Consider the following 20272-nt stretch of genomic DNA (forward strand, 5'->3'; position numbering starts at 1 on the left):
AGTGAGTGAGTGAGAGAGAGAGAGTGAGAGAGAGAGAGAGCGAGAGAGAGTGTGTGTGCGTGCGTGTGTGTCTGTGTGTGTGTGTATGTATGTGTATGTATGTATTTACGTACGTACATATATGTATGTATATTTATTACCAAAATTATGTACAATTTGTGTATCATTCGTTAATGATGGTCCTGTTACATTTCTGTTTTCCAGGACCCCATCCTTAACTATAATAACTATTACTATATATATTCCATATTAAGCAAATCATTCTATTTATTTCTTAACGAAAACTCTTTCTCTTTAATTATTATTTCTTATTTATATAGATATGTTTATACCTTAGCTTTCCTTCCCATTTTTTCTTTACTACAATTATTGTAAAGAAATTTTCCGAGTTCCCTCAATTTTCTTCCGTTTACAGTTCTACACAATTTTGTATATGCTATTTTTACAGTAGTTTAGTAATGGCTCCTCAATAAAATTTTTCTTCTTCATTTTCTGGGAAAAATAGTAGAATGTGTAACACGTCTTCATTTTGATTACTATACATAAAGAACATCTTATGTCTACTCTTCTATTTTTTAACCTCCAAATTCTCAATCTCCACCATGCTAGTCCCATCCTTTCTTCTGTATTTAACTTTTGTATATTCTTCCTGTCCTTGTATGATTTTCATTTCTTTGTAATCTACTATGATTTTAAACTATTTAAATTGACTATTACACTTTTACTACGTCACACTACTTTTGACCAATAAAACGGTACGAAAGGAGGTCTTTCAACCAATCATGCCTGCTTATCGCACAATTTTATCGCGTCCCTAGCATTGTTTAATTTTATCGCGTCCCTAGCATTTGTTTATTTTTATCACTACCCTAGCATTTGTTTCTTTGTTTGCTAACATTTCAAACTGCACTGGACGTCAAAAAACAGAAAATTACAAACCACTCCAGTCAATGCACAGCCCTTTCAAATATGACTCGCATTGGCATTCAAGAACAAGAATTAATGAAGATCACTGGTCATATATGAAGAGCACCATTCGGAAATCCTGAATAAGTTGAGGGATACACCATGTACATCAACGAGTTCACTTCTTTTACGCACACGTCCAATATAACATCAACTGAACCACCAACCACTAAAACATTAAAATTATTCATGTTTATTTTTTATTTCATCATCGTCAATTAAAACATTTCTTATTTATTTCATCATCCCTAATTAAAACTTTTCTAACACTTGTTTATATGTTTGTTATAGCTTCTGCTATAATATGATATTATGGATAGTCACGTATCAGAGATTGTTTAATACTAAGATTTATTGAAAATCATCTGTCAAGTGACGTTGATTCCTGGGATCCAGATGATTGGAGTGGAATGCATATGTTTTAATAAAAATGAAACTGAATCAACAAAGCCTTCTTGACTAGTAACCATCCACAGAGTTCCATGAAGATTCCACAGTTGTCACAACTGATAACAAGAAAACATAATCATAAAACACTACTGCCATCTAGCGCAATGTTGAGATGGCACAATAATACATTTGAAGACAGTTGTATTTTCGTAAGCCAATTAATATTTTACTGTATTGGAGTACTTTGTTACTTCTAATCTTTATATACTTTCTTCTAATCATGTAATAGTCGATTAAATCCCACTCGAATTTTGATTTTCTCTAGATAAATCAAAACCTCTAGTGAGATTACTGTTGATAAACATTTCCTGTCTCACTATCTCATTACTCCTCTCCATTATAATTTTACCTATCAAATTTATATTAATTGCATCAATTTCTTCCTAAAACCATGGCATTTTCAAATATTTTTTACAAAATTTAGATCTTATTCAATCTATATTTACTTCTGATAAGTAATTTCCCCATATACAGTCTGATCTGTTTGAGGATGGATAATATTAATTTATTATTATAAAGCTGGTGCACAGGGCTTTAACCTACATGGAGTGTGGCAAGGATGCAAAGGACATTAAGGTCTCAGATGACCTCCATTTTATAGGAAAGGCATGGAGGGATGTGAAGCAGTGGAGCATTATCAACTGCTTCCATAAAGCAGGCATCTTTTCAAGAATGACTGAAGAAGAACTGGTTGTGGAAGAAGAGGAAGTAGGCTTACTTGAAAAAGCAGGCTGGGGAATTCTTCAGCCAGAAGCAACATTTACAGATTTCATATCTGTAGATGATGTCTTAACCACAGCAGAACAGTCTGAAGAAATGGTTGACCATTTTAAAACGGTGGTGGTGGTGGTGGTGGTGGTGGTGGTGGTGGTGGTGGTTGTTGTGGTGGTGGTGGTGGTGGTTGTGGTGGTGGTGGTAGTGGTGGTGGTGGTGGTGGTGGTGGTGGTGGTGGTGGTTCCACAAGTGCAGAGGCAGTTGCAGCTTTAGGAAAACTGTGGAAATATCTTTCTACTGCCGATGGTGATGACACTATTTTTGAGAATCCGTATGAACTCGAAAAACAAAGACTCATTGCAAAACAAAAATAAAAAACAAACCAAAACATCAGACTTCTTTACAAGAAAAAACTCTGGGTGAGTTTGTATCAAATAAATAGATTATTGTAGTTTTGAAATATCACTCAAATTACACCATTTTTCCTGGTCCCTTGAGAAGTGTGAAAGAATAGTCTACTGTATTTGCAATGCATGACAAAATATTAAAAATATCGATATGGGAAGAAAATTGAATAGATTCCAACAAATGTGTGAAACAATTCTGAAAAACTTAAAAAACGAAACAATACAAGAAACTCTTCCATTTCTTATATAAATCCTAAACTCAGCACATTTTAATTTATATTAGAGTTGGGGTGTGACAGAATTTTGCCGTCATAGCTCTGAACTGTGACAGCTCCAGAAAAATCAGTGTGGCAGATAATAGCGATTTTGTCACAGTGTGATTTCTGTGTTCGGGTGATTCTTGGTGTTTGTGAATGTTTCTCATTATATGGCCACATATTTATCACTTTTCTGCGAATTAAAGTACAAGTGTAATAAGTATTATCAACAATACTCATTAGCACGCAGAGTATAACAAACATGCATGGTGTTATTGTGATGTGTGAACGCGTACATTTGCCCATAATTTGTGGAAGAATAGAGTGAGAGTATTTGGCGATGTGTGGATGTAGCATCGAGTATCAAAGAGTTGCTGATGTTAATCTTTTGAGTGGGACGATAATTAATTAGATCCCAGTTATGTTGTCCTTCAAATTAGTATGAATCTTCTGACTTGCAGTTGTCTGAAGCTGTCACATGTACATCAAACATCATCACTATGAGTTACATATTGATCAGAGATGGTGATTTCTCGGAGCTGTGATTTTCGAACTATAGTCACAGTCACAACTAGAGATAAACCTGCCACAGTGACAAAATCACACATCTTCAAATCACATCCATATCTAATTGAAGGCTTCAGAGCCATAGTGGGTCAAGCGCCATTTATTAAAAACAGAGAAAGCAAGGGTTAAAGTTAAGTGAATACCATAGTTTAATGAAGATTGACATCATTTAGTTTTAATGTGTATACAGTGAAACCTCTCCTTATGGACACCCCCAAGATACGGACACTCCTCATATACGAACAGATTTTTATGTGCCAAATGAAATAACATAGAAATAATGATAAATTCAACTCTCGTTTACTGACACTCTCAGACACGGACACGGACAGCTGTTTGACAGTTCTAAAGCTTGCTTTATGTCCTGACTACGGACAGAACTTAGATTTCAAGACCTAATGTGTTACAATAATGAAAAATTTAGTTTTGAGGACTGTACAGTAATTCCTTAACATGAAAGAAGACAATACCATTAGCTGGAAGCGAGTGAAATTTCTCAACATGAAAGAAGGTAATAAGGATCTTGTAGGCTATCATTTAGCCCAGCCAGCTATCCCTTGTTAGCTGGAAGCGGATGGATAAACAAAGTGATAAAATTTCATTCAAAGTGTGAAGGGATATATCATGCATATTATAAATTTACTGTTAGATTGTGGAGCCTCCCTCCCAATAAAGGACTCCTCCAAGATGAGGACAGATTGTTACGTCCCTTCAATGTCCGTAAATGAGAGGTTTCACTGTACTTTAAATTACTTGCTATATATTTCCATTGAATTATGGTAATAACTTCATTTTAACCCTTGTTTAATAGTGCTTGGCCCACTATGGTTCTGAACCCTTCAATTATATTAGTGGAAAAGAGGTAGTGAGACACAAACAAATGAAGTGTTCTTATAACACATAATAAGATCTTACTTAAGAGCTGGAAGTTTTGCAGCATGATGGATATCAGACATGATGCTATTCTGTTGTTTCAGCTGTATCACAATCCTGTCATATTCAGGGTGTCGTGGTGAAAGAACCAACTTCGGATGGTTGCATACATTTTGCAAATACCTTAAGGCCTGGAAATCAAAATAGTCATCATTAGGAGAGTAACAATTATGATCATATCAGAATATATTACATGTTTTTCAGTACAACTAATTAACTGTGTGTGACCATTGAAAGAATACGCATTATGGTGATATCAGAACGCATGACACTTCGGAAAACTTTAACAATTAGAGGAGAGAAATGTGTTACTGTGAATACAAATCTCAATAAATACACAAACAAATCCAAACAGGTGTGCCACAAAGTGCAATGTTATGCAGCATATTATTCAGCGTTCAAATAAATGACTTAATATCAACACTGAAAAAGATATAATATTTATAACCTTTATAAATCAAACCTTATTGCAGTAAAAATAAAAGAAAAAAATAACTCATTGGACGAAAATAAACTCAGGAGTCAGACAAGGTTGTGCCCTCTCTCCTTTGCTTTTTAACGTTTATATGAATGCCATTGTGAAAGATTTTAGAGAAACAAAACACGGATATATCACTATTAACAGAAATTTAAAATTACAGTAAAACCTCAATAGCTTATTACGCTATCCCGTGTAATACACTTTTTTTGACCGGTCCCTGCACATTTCATATATAACGCCTTTATAAAATACCCCATTTGTTGCGCTCAAGTCCCGCATAATACGCTGTTTTTGTGGAATATTTTCGATGTAATTTTCAGCAATGTACTGTAACAGCAATGAAACATCTTTGTAATTGAACTCACTGGTGCCATTAACCTGAAAAGTATTGGTATTCGACCTTTTACCTGCGCATTTAAACCTTCATACTTCATACCTTAGTATAACCCACCCTCTTGTTACGCTCTCTTATTCGACTCCTTATCTGTGTGGTTAAAGCCTTACTTACTTACTTACAAATGGCTTTTAAGGAACCCGAAGGTTCATTGCCGCCCTCACATAAGCCCGCCAGCGGTCCCTATCCTGTGCAAGATTAATCCAGTCTCTATCATCATACCCCACCTCCCTCAAATCCATTTTAATATTATCCTCCCATCTACGTCTCGGCCTCCCTAAAGGTCTTTTTCCCTCCGGTCTCCCAACTAACACTCTATATGCATTTCTGGATTCGCCCATACGTGCTACATGTCCTGCCCATCTCAAACGTCTGGATTTAATGTTCCTAATTATGTCAGGTGAAGAATACAATGCGGTTAAAGCCTACATACAATTACAATACCTCACCCTCTTGCTAACCCTCTCTCAAACAGCATTCCTCATTCGGCCATAATAAAATTCTGGAAATTTTTGCTGGGCAGTTTGTTGTCCTTTAGTGTATTGACGTGTCTGTGAATGTGATTACAATAAGTGTTAAACAAAAAGCCGTTTCTGTGTCGGAAAAATTGGAAATCTTACGAAAGTACGATGAGAACAGTACTCTTACTCAGAAACAACTCTCTGATGCATTAGGAATCCCAACATCGACATTAAGAACGATAATAAAAAATCGCGACTCAATCACTACAGCTGCGACTTTGGGAGGATGTAATCGCAGAAACTGAAGTGTGGTAAACATGAGGACTTGGAGAACACGCACACGGCAAACAACTATAAATGGCTTTTTCTTTTTTTCGAAAGAATTAAGTACAGCACATATTGTAAATGTCTTTGACGTAGAGTACAGTAATTACATAATGGAGTAATACTGTATTACCTTTCATGAGTCATGTATTTCAACAAAGAAAAATGCTAATACATACTGTATATAAGTCAAAATTAGTATACCCGCCTAATACACGGTCCCGGTTAATATGCGTTTTACACCCGGTCCCTTGAACAGTGTCTTATCGGGGTTTTACTGTAGATGTAATAACGTTTGCAGATGATCTTGTTTTACTAGCAATGTCTGAAGATGATTTGCAATGGTCAGTACATAATTTAAATTTAATAGCTTAAAAATATTCAATGGAAATATCCATTAACAAAACAAAAATAATGGCCTTTTGTGGTAAATACCCAATATCAAGAGTTAATGAGTTTAATCATTTAGAATATAAACTTCCTTTTGTTGAAAATTTGGATTTATCAGAGAAAATTGTAAAATTCAACAAATCAATGGACATCATTAATAGAGTTTTAAAACCTTCATTAGTACACAAATCAACTCGTACTCATCTTTATCAAATAATAGCTCGACCAGTCTTATGTTATGGGAGTGAAGCGTGGACTATAAAGACAAAAGATGAAAGCAGACTAACAGCTTGCGAGATGAGATTCATACGCCGAACAGCTGGCTACACTAAATGGGATCGAAAGAAAAAAGAAGATATCCTTCAAGAACTTAATGTGTCATCAATACTGGACTATATTTCCAGATATCAGTTAAACTGGAAGGAACACGTCTCAAGAATGGTTTCATCCAGGATCCCTAAGGCCGGGTGCACACAGAATCAGACGCGACGCGACACGGCGCAGCGCGACGCTACGTTTTGCTTTACAACGCCTCGCGACAGCTTAAAACTGTCTGCTCGCGACAACTGATTTGCTGGCTGTGCGGGTTTGGAAAACTGGCCTAGGCTAGAAAATGGCGTCAATAATAGAGGACTATCTATATGAAAAATTCTATTGTATTTGCTTATTATTTCCTAAGGATGCAAGCTCCTAAAAATCTATACGATTGAAAGAGTCTTAAAATTAAAATGTACTGCACAAACGTCATTTTTTTATGTTATGACTACTTCACGACTCACAATAAAGAAAAATAATATATTAAATCAATAATGAGTGATAGTATAGAGCAAAGAATTAGGCTTACTACAAATTACACTGGTCAACAGTCATTTTGCGCCAGACATAAAACTAACATATTCTTACTAATTTCGACCTCCTGAATTAATAAATAACAAGCAAAATGTTCTATCACTTCGGGTTTTCGAGATGCACAATATAATTAATTTTCTATGCATTTTATTTTAAAAATCACCGTATTTCGTGTGTAACTGTTTTGTTTTACAAATGTGAAGACTCATTATGTGAAAACAATATTAGTATAAGTAGGGCACCATGTCAGAAGCACTTGTAGAAAGGGAAATTATTTTATTGTCCTTCTACGAGTCTATTTCGAGGGAGTGAAACAGGTTCGCGGTATAAATTCACTTGAGTTTACCTGATTTTACTTGAGATGTGCATTTCTTTCACGGTGAGCTTTAATTACATTACTGTAGTTTATATTTTGAAATATATCACCATGTCAAAACCACCGAACAACAATTTACGAAGCGCCATAACAAGGCTAGCAGTTCACGGTTTTCAGCACAAACTGTGCAGAAGATCAGAGTACCACGAACCTTCCCCCCGAATGCGTGTGCAAACTGTGCTACGAAGTGTGTCCAAAATATCATTTTAGTAAATGTGTGAATAGAGCGAAGTCACTAATGGAATATAGTAAAGAAAAGTAACTCATACCAAACTAAATTGCACGTTTGTGCGCACTTCTTTCTTATTAAAACCACTTCTAGAAGCGGAAATTGTTTTATTGCCCTTTTCGGTTCCATTTGGAGGGGAAGAAACAGGTTCGCCGTATGAAAACGCTTCAGTTTATCAGGATATTTCTGTGGTGTTATTATTCTGTGTAAGACGTGTATTTCTTTAAAGTGTGCTTTAATGATAATATTCAAAGTACGAATGGCTTATATGTGCGAATTTGAAGGTTATAGCATTGCTTTTTGGAATGCAATTAGGCTACACAAAATTTTGCTGCTTTCTGTACGAATTGGACAGTCGCGCTCGAGATATTTTATTTTTATTTTATTGGGTTATTTTACTACGCTTTTTCAACATCTGGGTTATTTAGCGTCTGAATGAAATGAAGGCGATAATGCCTATGAAATGAGTCCGGGGTCCAGCACCGAAAGTTACTCAGCATTTGCTCGTATTGAGTTGAGGGAAACCCCCGGAAAAAACCTCAACCAGGTAACTTGCCCCGACCGGGATTCGAACCCGGGCCATCTGGTTTCGCGGCCAGGCGCGCTGCCCGTTACTCCACAGGTGTGGACACGCGCTCGAGATAAGCATTATAAAATAAAACGACAATCACTAGAGCCAAGGAAGAAAAATACTATACATCAACCCCTTGTACCTCAAAGCGAAGTAATTTTACCCCTTTTACACAATAAGTTAGAGTTAATGAAGAATTTTGTCAAAGGGATAAATTATAAAACTGAAACATTTAAAAACATCCAGGAAAAATTTCCTGCTAATAATAATCCGTGGCGCTACACCCCGTGAAGGGCCCAGACCGACCAGCCGGCTGCTGGCCTCACGTCCACATGTCAAAACAGAGGTGGACGATCATCCAACTAGAATGGAGGTATCGTGTGGTTAGCACGATGATCCTCCCAGTCGTTATATCTGGCTTTCGCAACCGGTTTTCGCTACCTATCGTAGCTTCCCAAGTGCATCACGATGCTAGGTGGGCACCGGTCCCATACACTGGCCGAAATTTCATGAGAAAATTTCTTCCCCCATGATGACTCGGACCAGCGCGCATTCCTTAACATTTCCTGCTATTAGTGATTCAAAAATAAAAGAGGGAGTTCTCAATGGACCACAAATTAGAGAAATAATGAAGGACAATCACTTCGAATCTTTGCAGGAAGGAAAAGAGACAGCCGTCTGGATAGCATTCAAGGAGGTTGAATTAATTTTCTGGATAACTGTAGAAGTGAGAACTATGAAGAACTAGTGAAAAATTTACTGTTGGCGTATTAAAATAGGGGTTGTAAAATTTCCCTGAAAATTCACTTCCTTCACTCACATATTGACTTTTTTTTCCCCCGAGAATTGTGCGATTTCAGTGACGAGCATGATGAGCACTTCCATCAAGAAATTTCAACTATGGAAAAAAGATACCAAGGACACTGGAGTACCAATATGCTAGCAGACTATTGTTGGACTTTAGCTCGTGATGTACCTGATGCCCAGTGTAAAAGAAAATGCAGAAAAAGAAAGCTGTAATCTTCTGAACAGTGAATATTTAGCCTTATTGTCATTATATAAAACAATATTTTGAATAAATATAAATTCCAACATTTCTCAAAAACCGTAACCAACAACTGTTTTTATTGTCTTATTCGTATTCAGGAGGCTCAAATTATATGGAAAACATATATCACATGCCTAGCGCAAAAAAAAAAAATGTTAACAATTGTTACGCAGTGTTATTATTATAAATTTTTATTCACCTGGTGCTTTCATCTCATTTGCAATTTTTCACATATTTTTAGAAACCACATTATTGTCGTGATATTGTTTCAAAAACTGTACAGAACGTATCTTTCCTGTACTAAACTAATTTATCCGCATCGAGCTCCATTATGAATAATGTGCACTACACAACAATAGTATTTTTTGTAGATAAGGAAAGCGTGCAATCATAGCCACTACTAACGCATGCGCAGTACACTGCAGCTATCAGACTGTCTCCTCGCGACGAACTTCTAGCAGTCATTCGAAGTTGTCTCCTCGCGACCGTAGCGCCGCGTCTGATTCTGTGTGCATCGCACCATAAGAAATCAATGGGAGACAAGTACCACGAGACAAAATGTCGCGTCGCGCCGCGCCGCGTCTGATTCTGTGTGCACCCGGCCTAAGGCAATAATGAAGTATCGTCCACATGGGAAACGGTCACTTGGTCGACCTATGAAAAGATGGCAAGAAAATCGCTTTTTCAGGCCGTAACAGTTCTTTTAGAACTAGTACTTGAAAGGATGGTGATGACGACGACGACGAGGATGATGATGATGATGATGATGATGATGAAAAAGATAACTCAATATGCTCATGTACACCAATAACTCAGAGACCTGGTCCTTCATACAAAAATCTCAAAAAGAGAGAACAATAATTGAAAATTGCCAATTAGTGCAGTAGAATCTCTTTCACAATGGATTAAAGAAAACGCAATAGCATTCAATATCAATAAAATTGTGGCATTAAGAGAGCATACTTCCATGATGCAAAGGCAAATTGCTGCAGTGTGATGTCAGCTTAGTACAGTTAATTCCATCCTGAAATAATACCGTGAGACTGGACTCATCATTTCGAGTTTCATGGCCACCATGTTACGCCCATAAAGGATCCGGAAAGGTATCATCAACTGAATGGCTGCCTAGAATAACGTTGTAAGTCAGTTTTTACAGTTTGTCAGAAAATTAAAAATATGTTTATTCCATACTAACATCGTTAAATATTATAAAATATGACAGTGTGAGGTCTGTGTTAATACTACAGTAGGTATTCACACCATTTATATATATGTATTGTCTTCATCTTCCAAATAACACAACTTTTTGAACATTTACAGTAGAAAAACATTGTATGTCAATCCAAGAACAATGTTGTAAAGCAAAGAAACTTAAATACTGTCCATATTTCCTGGTAGATTCCTTATGGTTGTTACATTTGAGTACATTAAATAATAATAATAATAATAATAATAATAATAATAATAATAATAATAATAATAATAATAATAGATAAATTTATATCATAACTTGAAACAAATTACACAACTTAGATCGTATGTTCAGGCATACAATATCAATATTACACAGACAAGAATCTTTTCTTCTTTATTCTGTTATTAGGCCATAGCAGAATTCAGAGTAACCATGCCTTATTACCTTCAACTATTCTCCTTTAGCACTCTATAGGCCTACATTGACTTACAACATTACTCCACTCACCAGTTCAGGTCGTTTCACAGCTGGTTTAATGTCACCTTTCTTCGAAGTACATTCCTTCCCCTGATCCTTTAGTGTCTTGTATACATTGTCCTTCCATTGCATGATATTGATCTTACGTTTTCTCTTTCTATTTACGTTTTTTATGAGACCATGGACACGCTACAAGTATGATTGTCCGCCATTTTATTTGTGTTACAACGTTATTCAGCTCAGCAACACAATCAAAATACTACAGCCCTCGAAGTAGTGTGAATATCAGCAAACGATGGCAGCACATGATGCAAGATGTGCGATACAACATTTTTCAGCCGAAAACTCAGTTTGGCCAAAAAGTGACTTACAACACTATTCTAGGCAGCCATTCAACTCATCTCCAACAAGCACCGAAACACCCTCCAAAAGTAATGTTCTGGGATTGTTTTACACACGAAGGGCCTGGATCATTAATTCCTATCAAGGGAATGATGAATATTAACGAGTATATTCATATATTGGAAATCAGAGTTTTACTGCAGATGCAGAAATCATTTCCTCATGGCAATGGTGTTCAAAAGATCTGGCAACATGTTACACATCTTAAAAGACTTCTAAGTTCATCAACCAGAATGATATCCAAGTACTCCCTTGGCCAACAACTCATCCAATATCAACCCAAATGACAATGTGTGGTCAATTTGCAAAAGGAGAATGGCGAAAGTGAATGCTTCTACAAAGGAAAAAATGATCTGTTCCCTCATTCAAGTTAGGTTTTGCGATGGAGGAATTAAGAAGACTTTTGGAAATTTAGTGGAATCCTTGTGAGATTGTGTCAATGATGTAATTACAAAGAAGGAAGGCCATATAAATTACTGAGTTATGTTCATCCATTTTATCATGTACTTGGAATTTAATATACTCAGTATGGTTTGTTCGGATTAATTTGCACACTACTGTACAATACTTTTGTGATGTAAGGTGGCTGAGCAGAGGTCAGATGCCATGTAGATTTTTTATCTTTTGAACGTGAGTAATGAATGTATGAAACAGCATGGGAGGGCAACAGTCGAGTTGAGTAATGACGAGTGGATTTGTGATTTAGCTTTTTTTGTGCGACATTTCTCAACACTTAAAAAAAGATCAGTATTTCCTTGCAAGGCCGAAAACAGTATGTTATCAATATGTACTACTCGATTAATGTATTTTAAGCTTGAACTTTGAAATGAACATGTCAAGGAATCCCAATTGCATTATTTTTCTTGTTTGAATTCTTTCTCATATATTCCTCCTAAGCTCAATAGCTGCAGCAAATCTAAAATTCGAATATACAGAGAATATATTTGCAGACTTAAGACATTTAGAAAACAATATCTTTGTGTACAATGATCCATTCTCCATTGATGTCAGAAAAGCAAAAGTAGATATGGGCAAATCGTAAAACAGCGAACGCTAAGCTCTGCCTACGACCCCTTTCCACTTTTCCACTACAAGCTCACCACACACTCTAGCGGGAAAGAGTGGAAATAGGGGGTTTAAGGTGGGGGTGACATCTAGTGGAGGAAAGCGGAACAAAAAGAGTGAATGTGGCATCTACAAAGCAAAAGAGGAACTTCGTCCTGTCTCCCTCTGTCTCTCCTCTCTCTCTCCAGCCTCTTCTTCTCTCTTCCTTGCTTGATGTCTCTCTCTTTTTTTTTCTTATGACTTTGCAGAGGGTAGGATTCGATCCGTGTATGTTCCTAATGAAACGCACGCACACTTTTTGGTCATGCTTTAGACCTCTCGGCTACCAAGGCGAGTTGGTGGTAGAAGAGAAAATGAATCTATTTATTTTCGGGACAATGACCAAATAGTGTGGGTAGAAAGTGGCGAGCTTGTGAATTTAGCTTGGTAGGGGTTGACTGCGGGGGTGGCATAAGTGTTAATGCGTGCTGGTAGAGCTTCATTGTGTCCGTGTCCAGCTACGAGTACAGACGGAACGAAGTGTTGTGATGAGCCATCACGTGGCGGGTCCTGATTACGGCAAATGAGGCTCTGGTGACTATTGTATTACTTCGAGGACAGTGCAAAGTTAACAGGTGAATGTTGTTTTATTCAAAGTATGTGTTAGTTCGAGGAAAAAAACTTATATATGAAACATAAACATGAAATACGTGCGAGGCGGTAGGCAGTGATCCACCAGTGTTGTTTTATTCAAAGTATGTGTTAGTTTGAGGAAAAAACTTATATATGAAACATAAATATGAAATACATGCGAGGCGGTAGGCAGTGATCCAATAGTGTTGTTTTATTCAAAGTATGTGTTAGTTTGAGGAAAAAACTTATATATGAAACGTAAATATGAAATACATGCGAAGCGGTAGGCAGTGATCCACCAGTGTTGTTTTATTCAAAGTATGTGTTAGTTTGAGGAAAAAACTTATATATGAAACGTAAATATGAAATACGTGCGAGGCGGTAGGCAATGATCCACCAGTGTTGTTTTATTCAAAGTATGAGTTAGTTTGAGGAAAAAACTTATATATGAAACGTAAATATGAAATACGTGCGAGGTGGTAGGCAGTGATCCACCAGTGTTGTTTTATTCAAAGTATGTGTTAGTTTGAGGAAAAAACTTATACATGAAATGTAAATATGAAATACGTGCGAGGCGGTAGGCAGTGATCCACCAGTGTTATTTTATTCAAAGTATGTGTTAGTTTGAGGAAAAAACTTATATATGAAACGTAAATATGAAATACGTGCGAGGCGGTAGGCAATGATCCACCAGTGTTGTTTTATTCAAAGTATGAGTTAGTTTGAGGAAAAAACTTATATATGAAACGTAAATATGAAATACGTGCGAGGTGGTAGGCAGTGATCCACCAGTGTTGTTTTATTCAAAGTATGTGTTAGTTTGAGGAAAAAACTTATACATGAAATGTAAATATGAAATACGTGCGAGGCGGTAGGCAGTGATCCACCAGTGTTATTTTATTCAAAGTATGTGTTAGTTTGAGGAAAAAACTTATACATGAAACATAAATATGAAATACGTGCGAGGCGGTAGGCAGTGATCCACCAGTGTTGTTTTATTCAAAGTATGTGTCAGTTTGAGGAAAAAACTTATATATGAAACGTAAATATGAAATACGTGCGAGGCAGTGGGCAGTGATCCACCAGTGTTGTTTTATTCAAAGTATGTGTTAGTTTGAGGAAAAAACTTATACATGAAATGTAAATATGAAATACGTGCGAGGCGGTAGGCAGTGATCCACCAGTGTTATTTTATTTAAAGTATGTGTTAGTTTGAGGAAAAGACTTATACATGAAATGTAAATATGAAATACGTGCGAGGCGGTAGGCAGTGATCCACCAGTGTTATTTTATTCAAAGTATGTGTTAGTTTGAGGAAAAAACTTATACATGAAACATAAATATGAAATACGTGCAAGGCGGTAGGCAGTGATCCACCAGTGTTGTTTTATTCAAAGTATGTGTCAGTTTGAGGAAAAAACTTATATATGAAACGTAAATATGAAATACGTGCGAGGCAGTGGGCAGTGATCCACCAGTGTTGTTTTATTCAAAGTATGTGTTAGTTCGAGATCCAAACGTTGTCTAATGCACATCAAGGGCATCCCACATCAATTTGGTTGTGTTGTAAAATATGAAATACATGCGAGGCGGTAGGCAGTGATCCACCGAAGTGGGGCAGATAGTAGAGAGAGAGAGAGAGCAGGCGAGCGAGGTGCCAACCGGCGAGGGTGGGGTAACTTCCCCTACTGGCATTCGCTGTTTCACGATTTATCCGTAGATATTCATTCAGTAGGAACTAATGAAGTTACAAGCAAACATAACAATGAAGCAGAAGTATAGAAAATGTGATCTCTCTGAACTGTACAAAGTATTGTGAGAAAAAAAAACACGAAAGATTAGAAACTTTGTCTGCTTTGTGTAAGCTGTTTTCAGAACAACTTATGTTTGTGAGCGACTGTTCTCACAAATGGAAATTGTAAAATCTAAAATATGTAGAAGCCGTCTGTCAAGACAAGACATCTGAGTGACCAGCTATGGTTGTCTGAATGTGGTGCATGTGACATAACCTCCGACTGCAATCCCATAACACTACACATAATACATTATGTTAAAATATGTGTGATAGTATGTCAAGAAGCTAGTTGCATTTGCCCAGGAACTTTTATCTCAAAGAGATACGTAATATTTGTGAAATATAAAGTTGCACTTATAAGTTAACATTCGATAGTTAGGCATAATGTAATTTCAGTTGTGAGAATGAGTACACACTATTTGATTACATGTCCACATAGTACTCATACACTTCTTGCTATCTGTGTCAAGCGTGAACAGTCCAGCCATGAGGGCTTGTTTGTGGGATGCATTTCCAATAGGACTTGGGGCTGAAAGCAGTTCTGGCAGCCCTTGCCATATAATAACCTTGCTTATAGATCATTTACCTGGAAAATGTGTGTGTTTCCTTGCAAGGAGCCTGGCTGTCCACTATGGGCCAATGTTTCTTGTAGAGACTGATGTGCATGTGAACGTGCAAAGTCCTCATACAATTGTTCCTGCAAAGGACTTAGTTCACAATAGTAATCCTGAGTGATCTTAGGAGGAAGATCTTGAAGGACGTCCTCTTTCATCCTGCGCAGCAGGAATGGCAGAACTTGTCTATGAAGTGCCTCCATTGCCAAAGCTCCTGTAACAAGTAATGAATACGTATATCTTTCCATTATAGAGTTTTACACCTGTGCCATTTATTTTCTTTCACAGGTGGTGGTGGTGGTGGTGGTGATGTGGCGGCAGGGGCGGTGATGATGATGTTGATTATGATGATGTACAGATATGGAATTAAAATTTGGAGTGTGTCTTGATGGCAGTCTACCTGTATGTAGGCAACAATTTCGCATGACTCTCCACAAGTAGCATATACAGGGGTTCTTGTATACTGCACATGCACAATGTGTTGTAAGCAAAACCTATACAATAAGGGAGCTCCAAATTTTATTTCCGTATCTGTACATCGTTTTGAAGAACACTACACAGAAAACAACATTTACACATGCTAATGCTTTGTGCTCTCACTTTATCTACGATAAGGACATGATACAACTCACATTTGTACATAATATAACTCATACACTTCATATTCGTACATGATAATCATGTAGTATTTATTTTGCATAATAAGCTTGAATTTTTAACAAATTTTCTAGCTAATAAAAAATAGAGGATGATTATATTCAACATTTCGTACAATATTTGCTAGAAAAATGTCTGAAATTTATACTTATAGTACTAACATAAAATGAGTAATAATATTAGATACCTTGAGATTAAATTGTTCTAAATAAATTGTATATGTCTATACCAGAGACTGGTGATGGGTTGGGAGTATTAAGCTGGAACATGAACTTACCCTGTGTACGAGAGTTGCGTCACTTTACACAGTACAAGCACCTGAATATTCTACAACACAGCACTGCCAATTCCAACTCATTTACTAGGAGAGGCTCTCCCGTGAAAGCCAGTTTCTTAATAGAAGTCATTGCTTACTATAGTTATTGTGCCTGAACAGTGTTCCATAAATAGGAAAATTCAACAAGATGTAATATACTAGTTCATGCCACCAAAATGTCAGTTAAAAATGAAGCTCAGGTAAACGAAAAATTAAAAGAAAATACTTATATTTTATGCAACATTACAAATTGTTCAATTGACATTTGGACAGATTTTCCCAAATAGTGAATATATTGTCACAAATAAACGTGTTGGTTATGTACAATATCAGCAATGTTTTGCTGTGCTGTCTTATAGAAATTGTAGATTCCTTGCTTAAAAGACACAACTGTGTCAAAGCTAGACATCAGGCAATACTGAAAGAAGTTATGACAAGATTTCAGGTGCTTGTGTATTCTTCTGTGCTCTTGATTTAAGAACTTTAGAAATTGTGGAAGGGAAAGGCTTTATTAATTTGATTATTGAGTAGCTCAAATTAGAGGCCATCTATGAAGCCATAGGTACTGAGGTACTGAGACTAGTAACCAATGGTTACAGTCAAAGAATACAATTTCGCATCATATGCTTGAGTTTACTTACAAAGTGAAAGGGGAATTTTCTCGAGTGAAGGAGGCCATTCTTAAAACCAATGCACCTTAACAATGGGTATTATTATTATTATTATTATTATTATTATTATTATTATTATTAATATTAATATTATTATTATTATTATTACTTACAACTTACAAATGGCTTTTAAGGAACCAATCCTCAATCCTCAATCCCTATCCTGAGTAAAATTAATCCGGTCTCCACAATCATATCCCACCTTCCTCAAATCCATTTTTATATTATCCTTCCAGCTATGTCTTGGCCTCCCTAAAGGTCTTTTCCCCTCAGATCTCCCAATTAACACTCTATATGCATTTCTGGATTCGCCCATATGTGCTACATGCCCTGCCCATCTCAAACGTCTGGATTTAATGTTCCTAATTATATCGGGTGAAGAATACAATGTGTGCAGTTCTGTGTTGTACAACTTTCTCCATTCTCCTGTAACTTCATCCCTCTTAAGCCTCAAATATTTTCCTAAGCACATTATTCTCAAACATTCTTAACCTCTGTTCCTCTCTCGAAGTGAGAGTCCAAGTTTCACAACCATACAGAACAACTGGTAATATAATTGTTTTATAAATTCTAACTTTCAGCTTTTTTGAAAGCAGACTGGCTGACAAAAGGTTTACAACCAAATAATAACAGGCATATTATTATTATTATTATTATTATTATTATTATTATTATTATTATCATCATCATCATCATCTTTGCTAAGGTCCACACCTGTGGAGTAACGGTCAGCGCGTCTGGCCGCGAAACCAGGTGGCCCAGGTTCGAATCCCGGTCGGGGCAAGTTACCTGGTTGAGGTTTTTTCTGGGGTTTTCCCTCAATCCAATATGAGCAAATGCTGGTAACTTTCGGTGCTGGACCCCGGACTCATTTCACTGGCATTATCACCTTCATTTCATTCAGACGCTAAATAACCTAGATGTTGATACAGCGTCGTAAAACAACCCAATAAAAAAAAATCTTTGCTAAGAAGGAAACAGAACTGCTTGTCTGAACTTATACTGTTGAATAAATCATATTCTTTAATTCACTTGTCTTGTTCTAACAAGCTAAAATGAACTCCTTCTCAACTGTATCCTCACCACGTTCAGCTATGAGCAGGTAGCTGACTCACGTCCAAACAACGGGAGTGTGACTCCTGCCCGTAGTTCATGTTTCATTGGATACTGGCTGTTTTTGGAGTTCTCTAGTCTATACATATATGTCCATCTCCATCACTTCCTCCCCCTCACTCTCTTACAATACATAATATAGACATGAGCATAGATACAAACAAAAACATTAAAATTCACCCTGAAGCTAGTAAAAATCACACACCTGCTTCCTGTTCCTTTGCTGAGCTCTTGGCATCACGACTGGCCAGAATAGGTTTGCTGTAACGTGCTGTGAACTGCTTTTCTGTGCCAAGGAAACCTGGCATCAGAAAGTCAAATAATGACCACAGTTCTAGCACATTATTCTGAATCGGAGTTCCTGACAGAATCAACCGATGGTTTGCAACTAGTTGTTTAATTGCTTTGGAAGACTGAAACATATAATACATACCTTGTAACGAAGACAGAAATGTTTCACAAACACAAACTTTCCATTTTCATACTATCTGGTGCTAATATAAAATGTACTGTACTGAATGCATTAATCTGAATCAATGAAATAAATAAAGAAGTGGAATCATTTTTTCATACATTTTGTACCGGTACTCTTGCAATTTTAACTCACAACAAATTAAAAAAGTAACATATTTCTTGTTCTAAGAACAGTACAAATACAATTCTGCAAACTACAGAAGAAAGTAAAGTTGTAGCATTACCTTTGTCTTGCCATTCTTGATAACATGACCCTCATCAAGGATGCAATAATTCCATTTAATGGAACTGAAGAAATCAATGTCTTTTCTGACTATGTCATATGAAGCTACAACCAGGTTGTGCAACTTCACTTTGCTGCGTAATCTGTCAACATTATAATCAGAAATATCAATTTGCATAAATAGACAAAGAATAGATCCACTACTTACATGAAACACGTAAGACAATTTCGACTGCAGAATAATAAAGTGATCTTTATTGAATCATTAAATTTTCTGTGATAGAATTCTACAAGCAAGAAAAATAACAACAATTCGATATTCAATACATGGCATTGTATAATATTCCAATTTGTAGGGACCTGAAAATTTCTCATTTGTGAAATCCGCGAATTTTTTAATTGTGGGGTAGAAAGTAGTTTTCTTCATTAGCATGATTTTCTGGCAGAATTAAAAGTGCAAAAAAAATGCGAATTTCCTATCAAATTGCGAAATCACGAGACAAATGCTATTTAATAGCGATTTATCAGTAAAATGCTATTTTTCAAGCGAAAAGTGTATATATACAAAAATTAAACATGCGTTTTAAATACTCAAAACATGTCGATCAATTATCTCCTCAATTATTGTCCGCTCAATTCGATAAATTTCATATATCGATAATGAAGCTCTGATAATTGATATACATAATGTAATATCGATTATCGAGTTCTATAATTCGATATAGACTAGCTAAAATATGTCACATGAGTTTACATGGCCATTTTCTTTTGAGATCACAGCAGATTTCAATAGTTTTTCTAATTATATTGGCAGAGTTGGTTCAATTTGCGAGACACGTGTTTCTTTGGAAAATGGGCGAACAACTATAACTGCTCATGGAAGAGCCCAGCAGTATTCCATTCATGGACTCGATGCTTCAGACGCTAAGACAGTTTTTTGTAAATTCTGCAATTGCCGCATTGCATATGAAAAGAAAGATAGCACTGATAAACATTGAGAAGCAGAACAGTCAGAAAAGCACTTGGCAAGACGACGAGACAGCACTGAATCTGCAACATCAGCTTCATCAACAAAACAAACTTCAGTTATTGATATGTTCGATGATACAAAGGAAAGAAAATTTGAAAAAATTATTATTCAAAGCATACCGTAGAAAACTTTTTCAAAGGAAAATAGGTAAAAACGTAATACGGCGAACGCTAAGCTCCGCCCACGACCCCTTTCCACTTTTCCCCTACAA

At 36.4% G+C, this 20272-nt stretch overlaps 1 protein-coding gene across 1 annotated transcript in view; it reads right to left on the reverse strand.

Moving 5' to 3' along the window:
- Hel89B (histone acetyltransferase 1) overlaps positions 1–20272 on the reverse strand; it is a 166693-nt gene that overhangs the window by 17984 nt on the left and 128437 nt on the right. The window contains exons 26-29 of the mRNA XM_069841318.1: positions 19033–19174; positions 18540–18747; positions 15550–15791; positions 4277–4425 (exon numbers count right to left, since the gene is read on the reverse strand). Of these exons, the coding sequence (XP_069697419.1) occupies positions 4277–4425; positions 15550–15791; positions 18540–18747; positions 19033–19174 (741 nt within the window). The remainder of the gene's footprint in view (positions 1–4276; positions 4426–15549; positions 15792–18539; positions 18748–19032; positions 19175–20272) is intronic.

The sequence above is a fragment of the Periplaneta americana genome, chromosome 12 (assembly GCF_040183065.1).
Source record: "Periplaneta americana isolate PAMFEO1 chromosome 12, P.americana_PAMFEO1_priV1, whole genome shotgun sequence".
Classification (NCBI taxonomy): domain Eukaryota; kingdom Metazoa; phylum Arthropoda; class Insecta; order Blattodea; family Blattidae; genus Periplaneta; species Periplaneta americana.